Here is a 9,487-nt window from a genome sequence, read left to right on the forward strand (position 1 = left end):
TATTTATCGTACTCTTCTTTGCTGCTCTCTCCTCGACAAACTTTATTTGTTCCAAAATATTTCTTGCATTTATTACTTCTTTTTCCTTCAAATTCTCCTTACGGCTTCAATTAGTAGAGTTATAATCACGTGATACATTTAGAAAAATAAAGGGTATTTTAGCTTAGTCAAAGTCTATTAAATATCTTGTCGTTGTTACTTCTTTTTCTATGACTTCTTTCCTATCATATTTCTTTTATATATTGTTGTGATTATGATTACTTTGAGCCGAGGGTCTATTCGAAAATAGTCTGCACAATATAGGGGTAAAGGTTTGCATACACTCTACCCTTCCCATTCTCCTACACGGGGTATGTTGTTGCAACGATTATTAAATGTCTTTTTTAACGAATGTGTAACTGCCTTGAGGCTTGAAACATAAATCTGTGTTTTCTCATACAAAATAGTAAGCATGAAAGTGAGCTGGCCAGGACATTACGGTTATTAAGAAAATGGAAAGCATGAAAGTGGTTTAATTGATTTGTGGTAATTGTTATTGAAGGTACAACAATTGACCAGGGGATTGCATGTGTATTAATGTTGTTGGCTTTGGCAGTGACATATCTTGTTCATGCAGCTGATGTTCCTTTTAATAACTTTTAGAAAAAACAATGGATTTATTGAAGATCATTCGTATTGAGAGTGCCTAGGTTATGGGATTTGTACAAGGTTTTTTCTTGTAATTTGTTTTATATACCTAGGACACATGAAATTTAGTAATCTTTGTTTAGGATTCTAACTTTGACAAGCTATCTGTTTTGAGAATCCGACAATATTTACATATTCTTAGTTTTGCTACTAATTATTCTGCATATTGTCTTATTCTCATACTATGGAAATGAAGAGGAAACTAAAATGTGAATATGTCATCATCCAGAAATTGGTAAACGTTTTATGTATTCTTTGATTATTATATTATTATTATTATTAAAATTGTTTGAATGTTATTAATTTGTGCTTAAATTTTTAATTCAAAGAGTAGTGGAGTAGTTTAGTGATTTGCTTTAAAAAAATCTTAAAACTCAATAATTGGACCTTAGAGTATTGAGAAAACAAAGTGAGTCTTCTTAATTTGAAGTTATTTGATTAAATGAGTGATTGACGATGTTTATGTTGATTTTGGAGGCTTTGTTTTAAATTTGAGATCATACGAATCAGATTTGGGGTGATTTTATCAAAATTAAAATTACAACTTCAAAGATTACTTAATTGAACAACACAGAAAATTATGCCAATGGGGTGGTAGACTTTAAATGAATAATTTAACAAATAGCCGATTACAAATAACACAAAGTCATGCCACTCTAGTACAATTTAATGAACAATTGAATAAGCACAAAATCATGTCAACTACCGTTTTTAGATTTGTTTATAGAACAAATTATGAAGAACACTGTTGCTTTATTAACAGTTCTACTCTAAACTACCGAGATTAGTTAGTCGTTTCTTATTTTTAATTTGAAGAGAAGAAACGGAAGAAGGTTAAATCAGCTTATTTCGAGAAGTTCTTTTTCTTAAAAGTACTTTTGGTGCAAAATAGTTTATGTTTCACTAATTAATTTGAAAAACACTTCTAAGCAGCAACTAGTATTTAGCTAAGCTTTTAAAAACTGTTTTTAAATATATTTTTCTCAAAAGTGCTTTTGGACAATACTTTTTTCTACTTCTCCAAAAATAACTTCTGCTTCTAGTCAAAAATACTTTTTTTCCTTCTAAAATCACCTTTTTTAAATTAAAAAAAAAGCGCTTTTGGCTTTGGAGAAGCTAAAATTGTGGCGTTGTTTGGTTACCGAGAAAAGCTAAAACTGTATAAATTTTATACCAAAATTTTGGTATTATCTATCTCATATATAATATGGAATCATAATTCCAAGATTATAGTCACATAATATCCTTGTTCCGAACCAAACAACCCCTAAAAGGGATGATAAGATAGGCCAGGACTCAGGAAGTAAGACATTTTATTTATTTGGGGAAAAATAACCAGAAAAATATTCAAGTTTTAAGGTTTTAGACTGCTTCACATATATGAGAGGTCACTTAGTGCAGATACCAATGGTTAAAATGCTTACCACTTAGAACCCATCCAACAGAATTTCAAAACCATTTAATCTTACAAACATAAGGAAAATTAAGTATTTTACAGAGGGCCACAATTCAACCTTTCCCTTGAGTTAATTATGCATAACACAATTTCTTAATACATATCATAGATAAAAACCAAATACTTGTGTTTCAGCAACTAACCCATAGCATACTTTTGAGTCCAGCTCCGAGCAGTGGCTTCGTACTTGCTTTTATCAGTTTTGTACATATGAGCAATCTCAGGCACCAAAGGATCATCCGGATTAGGGTCTGTTAGAAGAGAACAGATAGAAAGCAACACCTGCAAGGAACATATACAAAATAATCAGATTTCTTGACATGCTATCTGCAATTTGATAGATCAATTTATGGTAGCTGCAATTGAAACAAATAAAGCACGATTTGATCAATGTATTCCTTCTTTTAGCTTTCTAGAAAACAAGTACAACTGATATACGAGTTTAACTGGGAGCAATGATTTTGCAGCTGGTACACAGTTTCTTATATTACACTCTCAATAAAAGGAAAATTTTATTGCACACTCCATTGAGGTTGGTCGAATGGGAGGACAACTAGAAAAATAGCCATATACATGTAAAAGTCATACGGATCCAGAATACATTGACATTCTTAGATCATTTCATCCTACTAGACAGAATCTTGTCCTTGAAACTCTTGGGATGTAAATAAGCAAAGAAAGATCAAATGTCTCTGAAACTATATCAAGAAATAACCTTGGAAATTGTGAGTGCCGGGCTCCACTGTTCCTTCAAAATGTCGAGGCAAATGCTACCATTGCTGTTGATGTTTGGGTGAAAAACCTTTGTCCTAAAAGCTACCTGCACACAGTTTCATCTATAAGTTGTGAAGCTTTCCCAGGGTTAAAAGTGTAAAGAAAAAGGAACGCATAGAAGCGAAACAGCCAAAAACTATGTACTTTTAAAATGAATCTAAGAGCACACTAAGTCCACTTCTAAAAAATTACATGAACTCAATCCAACAGAGGATTCTGGATGGAATAAAGCAAAACTGTTAACTAGGAAACCGACAAAAAGAATAGACTTTCAGTTCCCCCTCTAGTTAAGGGTTCAACATAGTACTCACGAGGGGAATGTTCATGATGAAATTAACAAAATGCATTTTATCAGACTTGAGGAACTGAAAGCAATTGACCAAGTGATTTGTACACCAATAGCAAAGAGCATAGAGAATTCCAAGATCTCATAATATGGCTCAACGTAATATCAACCAAAAGGGAAATCTAAGTCATCCTTCTCAGTCTTTTGGATGATAGTGGTATCCGGACCAACTTGTAAACGTACTTAGACTGATTAACCAAGCAGCCAGCTGCTAGCACACAAACACAGGTGCGACGTAAACCTGCCTACCAAGGTTGGAGCAGATTGGCCCACACTGAGTGATGCAGCTCGGATTTAAAGCTAGGATCTCCAAGTTTTTTCTAATGTGCCTCAAATACTCACCAATCTCCTTGGGCCAAATCCAAGTCATTCTTCTTAAACTTGCACAAGATGTTATCGTCCTCCCCCAGTCCATGATTTCAGTGGATTCCACACAAGCAAAGCAGGAGCAAAGACAACTAGAGAACCACTTGACTAGTTAATCAAGACGGCCAACCACACTCTTTCTTGTCATTGCTAATTATTACAGGAATGCAGTACATATTTCAGCAGCTTTTAAGTATATTCTATCGAATATATGCCTCAGAGCTTCAGCAAGTCCTGGAGAGCTGATTCCCAAATAAGAGAACAAGACAACTCAACGGAAGCTGTTACCATCACTACTGTATTAACAAAACGCAGATACTCAGAAAAAAGTTGAGCTTTCGTCATACCGGTTTAATTGACCAGTCAATAAGGTTTTACAATCAATTAACTTGACTTTTAAGGCATGACTAATACCAATAAATTAGAGCTTTATAGAAGGCCCATTCACACAATAGTTTTGAATTGATATAGTGGAAGAAAGCAGCTCTCTCCCTAGCAAATGACCTCTAACATCTGTACTTGGCTTAAAATATTGTTGTGAACAAAGACATTTGGAACCCATTGATATATATTAATTGCAAGATTTAGGAATAGTACATTAATAAGCAAGCAAATAACTTATCAGATGAGTCATCAAGAAAAGCATGTAATGCATGCCATAGATGGGATACCTTTGGAGGCTTAAATGGATAATCAGGCGGGAAATGAATGGTAACAAGAAACACTCCGCCAGCGTAAGGACTGTCGGATGGACCCATAAGTGTTGCTTGCCAGTGAAACATATCTTCAGCAACTGGGCCTGATACAAGAAATAGCACAATTATGAGAGAACAATGTTCCGCATGTAGATCTTACCAAGTTTCACAAAGCTACTTCCATAATAAAATAGCAAAAGAAAAAGCAGAAAGAATCAGATAACTTTCCAGATGCAGATAGCAAACACGTCTAAAGAAAAAATACAGACATGGTAGGCTTGTTCGGATGCACAATCCAACTTTACTTTATGCAGGTCTTCAAAGTTTTGTATCGTGTGCAATTTGGCACCTTACAATGTATCATTTAATCAGTTACTAGTCACCAAAAATCATCTGGCCTATTCATATTTCTTGTTCCTCCTGCGTTTAGCTTCATTAGGAATATTAAACGAAGAACAGCAGGATATAACCTCCACAAATAACATCATTGAACCGAGAATACCGGTACATGACCTCCACAAATAAGAAGCTGCTATACAAAAACAAAAACAAAAACAAAAAGACGAACTAGAAACATAAGAGTCTCTTCTAGATGCCACAACCTAATTCCTCCCGATCCTTCAGAAGACTAAAGAATACATTCTTCTATGAGGCTCATTAAAATTTTCTATTATCTATAAAGCAACCAGAAACCTAGCCGTCTTATCCTCATACAAGAGGCACAAAGTCACGGACCACAGGAAGTCATATTGACAGACTCAATAGAAAATTCTACATTTCAAGCCAACTTAGAGAACAATTTGAGAACTTTTTCCTTCTCATTTCATTCGGGGTAAGGCTACGTACAATAGACCCTTGTGGTCCAGCCCTTCCCTGGACCCGCGCATAGCGGCAGCTTAGTGCACCAGGCTGCTCTTTTTTTTTTTAATGGAAATATAACCACCTCAAAGAGCTCAATTCAGGCTCAAAGAGAAAAATGGAACAATATGAGAACTTTTTCCTTCTCATTTCATTCAGGGTAAGGCTACTACGTACAATAGGCCTTGTGGTGAAGCCCTTCCCTGGACCACGCGCACAGCGAGAGCTAAGTGCACCAGGCTGCCTTTTTTATTTAAAATGAAAATACAACCACCTCAAAGAGCTCAATTCAGGCTCAAGGAGAAAAATGGAAAGTCCTAGAATTTAACTCTAGCATCTACCTATTACCAAGATGTTACCATCCTTTTCTTTTTGTACTCCCTTCGGTTTTAACTCTACCGTCTTCCCAATGACTCTTTTTCCCATTACCATAGGATCAAAAAATCAAACTGTAACATCCTAGCCGTTACTCTTCTCCCTCTGCTCCCTTCTTTCTCTATCTTTGAACTGAACGCTAAACTCTGATAGCCCCTTCAACTGTCTGCTCCTTCCAATATCACACCAAGCAAAATCATGGACATGGAAGCAAGTGGCATGCTCAAATTTCATTCCCACAAAAAACTTCATGAAAGAAATAATGGACCTAGCAGTTACCATCGCAGATCCCATTTTTCTTTGCTTTATGATTAGGGATGTCAATGGGGCGGGGCGGGTTTACTCTTATGCGGGTGCAGGTGCGGGGTGGGTTTACTCTTATGCGGGTGCGGGGCGGGTTAAAATAATTTTTAAAATTTTTAAAGCGGAGCGGGTTGCGGGTTTAATGCGGGTTCAATGCGGGGCAACTTTAAATTTTATCTTTTTTGAAACAACGCGTCGTCTTGTTACTGTAGCTTTGCTTGATACCAGCAACCCTGCTAACCAGCTTGATCTCCAATTCAGGGTAAGCATTAATTTTCGCAATTTTTATATTATAAATATAATTTAATCAGTACTATACTATTTATCCTAGGTTATCGCTATATACTTTCTTTTAGATGATAAAGAAACAGCAGTACTATTGTATTCAAAAACCCTGCTAACCAGCTTGACTTTTACTCTTGTATTCAAAAAGTCAAAAGGTTTTTCTGATCATGTTATTCAGAAAGTTTTACCGGCGTAGTTTATAATATTATTTATGATTCTTTTACGTAGATTTAAGTGATATTAGTAGATTAATAGAATCCAAAATTAGATTTAAAGGAAATATTATGATAAAGAAAGTTTTCATACGTTTTCTTTTGGTACACTTTTATGTAATTCTATTAAACTCTCCATTTAATAAAATAATAAAATGTCAAACTAGTTTGTTTTAGAAAAAAAATTAAGTGGGGCGGGGCGGGGCGGGTTGAAAATTAAAAAAATAACCATGCGGGGCGGGACGAGTTGAAATTTTTGTGGGTTTTGCCAAACCCGCCTATATTGGGAAAAATTAAGTTCCCGCCCCATTGCCATCCCTATTTATGATGTTATTTTTGAGTCTGAAGAGTTTAACCTGACTATATATACACTTACTTTCGTGCTTTTGCTCTCTTTAGAAAGCACAACATTTGATATTATTTCTTGCATTTTTCTTCAAATAAAGATTCTTTAATTACTCATATTTCTTCAACGGAGAGGAGATACATATTTCCAGATATTTTATATGCAAAACCAAATTTCTGAAGAAGCGTTCACATACCTACAACTATTTCCAGAAAAAGGCTGCAAAAAAGTTAAGATTAATCTTTAAAAAAAAACTCCTAGTTGTTCCAAATTTCCAGCTAGATTTCAAAGTCGTTTCATTTTGACCTCTAACAAGCTCAAGATTGCTCCTTTCATCAAAACCTGTTCATCTAAGATACAAGCTCGGATAACCTGAGTTCTACCAGTCTACCTTTTGCAGACTAAGCAAATTTCTAGTGAACCAAACTCACTGACAATTTTTCATTATTCACTATCCCCTCACTGAAACCTGGATAATAGAAAAAGGTGAAAAGGAAAAAAAACACCAAAAATGTGCGATCATGCCCCAAAAGAACAGCCTGAATTCTTCACACTTCCCACACCATAACCAAGGAATCATGTAGGCTAGCAACTAAAAAGGATAATCTTTAAAAAAAACAGCAGCCAATTTCATTTTTTTAATTCTTTTAACCTCACCCCATCCAGGTGGATCAATAGCCAGAAAAAAATCTTATCCACACCTGTGTTTTGCAGCAAGACAAACGCATGACATGTCCTTTGTGAAGAGTACCACATTGGTGCTTTAAGGGATGAGTGATCTATTTAATATGGCTTGGGGAATACTCACCTTTTAAGCTAGCTTTTGAAGTTGAGTTAGGCCCAATATCTATTTCTTTAACATCCTTTAATTTTTCTTTTAATCACTTTAACCATAGTTACTTCTTTTTTCTTGCGCGCTATTCCACGGATACCTGCTACTTCCAACCAACATAAGTACGGGGTAACTCTGCCCAGTGATGGACGTAAGGGGTGCCACACTGGAAAATTACATTGTTTAGTTGGGTCAAATTTCTTCTTTTATGTATATATACTATATGTTGACTCCCCTTATTTTTTTCGTGTGTTTTACTTTCTCGTATTTTGACATCCCATAGTCAAATTTTTGGCTCCGGCACTGACTCTACCCACAAAGGTCTAGAATTAGGCAGACGGAAAGAAATCACCTAGTGTTTTTTTTGAGCCTAAGACCTCAGGGTTCTCCTCCCACTAGATCACGCCGCCCTTGTGCCACTTAACTATAGTTAATACATCAATTTGTCACTATTGCTTCTTTTGAAGTTAAATTAACTTTTTGGTGCAAAAACTTGTAAAGCCAAGGTCAAAAGTATTCTTACACAAGACTTACTCGCCAAAGCACCAGCCAATTTGAAAAAATTAAGGGAAAAAAAATCACCAAAAATTAAACATAAGAAGAAAATAAACGAACAGAAAGAGTTGGAGATACTACCAGCGCTACAAGAGGTAGGAGGATCTTTCTGGAGATCCTTGAGCTCTTTCAGAATCCGCTTGGATGCCATATCCCTAACCAAATCCCTAATTACCAAAATTAAACAGAAAAACCCTAAATCAGCTCGAGCTTTAACGAACACTTTACATGTACGATTAGATATATGCATACAAATCTACAAATCCTAGAATTGAGAGAGGAGAAGAGAATTTGTTTTACCTCAGAGATCCTCCTACTCGATTTCTGCAAAAAAGGGAGAGTTCAAACGGTGAAATAAGAGACGGTTTTTATAGACAGAAGAAGAAAAAATTATGTAACAGTGAACCGTTTCGTAAGTTTGGTGGGTAATTTAATCTACGACCCCCAATGTTTTGTAAATGTGACACTTTGATCCCTCCAAAGTTTTACGAACTTTTTTATATTTTGAGTCAATATAACAACAAAATCAGAGTGGCGCAGCGGAAGCGTGGTGGGCCCATAACCCACAGGTCCCAGGATCGAAACCTGGCTCTGATATGTGTCTTCGCCTGCTTTTTTTAGCTCATTTTTTACTTCTTTTTCTATTCGTATTCTTGTATTTTGCTTATTCTTATATTTTTTTATTACTACTTTTATTTCTTTTGCTTCGAATATTTCTACAGCGCACTAGAGTGAGATTAGCCAGTTAGGAGTTCGTTTTAGGATTCTAGTGGTCATCTATTGATGCAGGGCTTTAGTTGCTGGTTATTATTATATCTTCCATCTATTTCGTATTTCTTATATTGCTGTTATTTTATTATGATTCTATTGATGGTACTAATATATCGTCTCTTGTTGCTTTCTTGAGCCGAGGGTCTCCTAGAAACAGCCTCTCTGCCCCTCGGGGTAGGGGTAAGCTCTGCGTACATATTACCCTCCCCAGACCCCACTTGTGGGATTATACTGGGTCGTTGTTGTTGTTGTTGTTGTTATTACTTCTTACTTTTACATTGTCTTCACTGTCATATTTCTTTTCAACATTGTTGTGATTTTGGGGTCATCAGATACAACCTTTCTATCTTCAAAAGTTAAGGGTAAATGCATACACACTACCCTTCTCATTCTCCACTTATAAAATTATACTTAGTTTATTGTTGTTATTATTCATTCCAAAAAAAAGAAAACTGCAATTCTATATGCTATACATCGTATTTATAAATTATAAGAAAGGAAAAATAGACCTAGTGATTTGTTAGCTAAATTCCACATGCCTATTTTTTTCAAAGTAAAATACAATATTCAGCAAATCATTTGTGCTATTATTAACAAGGAAAAAAGGTTAGATTTGTCCCTCTACT

The 9,487-nt window shown here is 35.4% G+C and overlaps 1 protein-coding gene across 1 annotated transcript; it reads right to left on the bottom strand.

Moving 5' to 3' along the window:
• Positions 1-2,131: 2,131 nt before the first annotated feature.
• Positions 2,132-8,517, bottom strand: LOC104219914 (ubiquitin-conjugating enzyme E2 10). The gene is made up of 5 exons (XM_009770683.2): positions 8,391-8,517; positions 8,172-8,257; positions 4,301-4,428; positions 2,859-2,963; positions 2,132-2,425 (listed from the first exon to the last, which is right to left on the bottom strand). The coding sequence occupies exons 2-5, from the start codon at positions 8,239-8,241 to the stop codon at positions 2,282-2,284; spliced, it is 447 nt and encodes a 148-aa protein (XP_009768985.1). The 5' UTR covers positions 8,242-8,257; positions 8,391-8,517; the 3' UTR covers positions 2,132-2,281.
• Positions 8,518-9,487: the final 970 nt, after the last annotated feature.

This window comes from Nicotiana sylvestris, chromosome 12, assembly GCF_000393655.2.
Source record: "Nicotiana sylvestris chromosome 12, ASM39365v2, whole genome shotgun sequence".
Taxonomy (NCBI): Eukaryota; Viridiplantae; Streptophyta; class Magnoliopsida; order Solanales; family Solanaceae; genus Nicotiana; species Nicotiana sylvestris.

Bases quoted from the DNA above. Each gene is read 5' to 3' on its own strand.
- LOC104219914 (XM_009770683.2), bottom strand. From the start codon at position 8,241: ATGGCATCCAAGCGGATTCTGAAAGAGCTCAAGGATCTCCAGAAAGAT. The intron at 2,964-4,300 runs GTATCCCATCTA...AACTGTGTGCAG, and splicing joins ATCCATTTAAGCCTCCAAAG to GTAGCTTTTAGGACAAAGGT. The intron at 2,426-2,858 runs GTTATTTCTTGA...TGTTCCTTGCAG, and splicing joins CGGCACTCACAATTTCCAAG to GTGTTGCTTTCTATCTGTTC.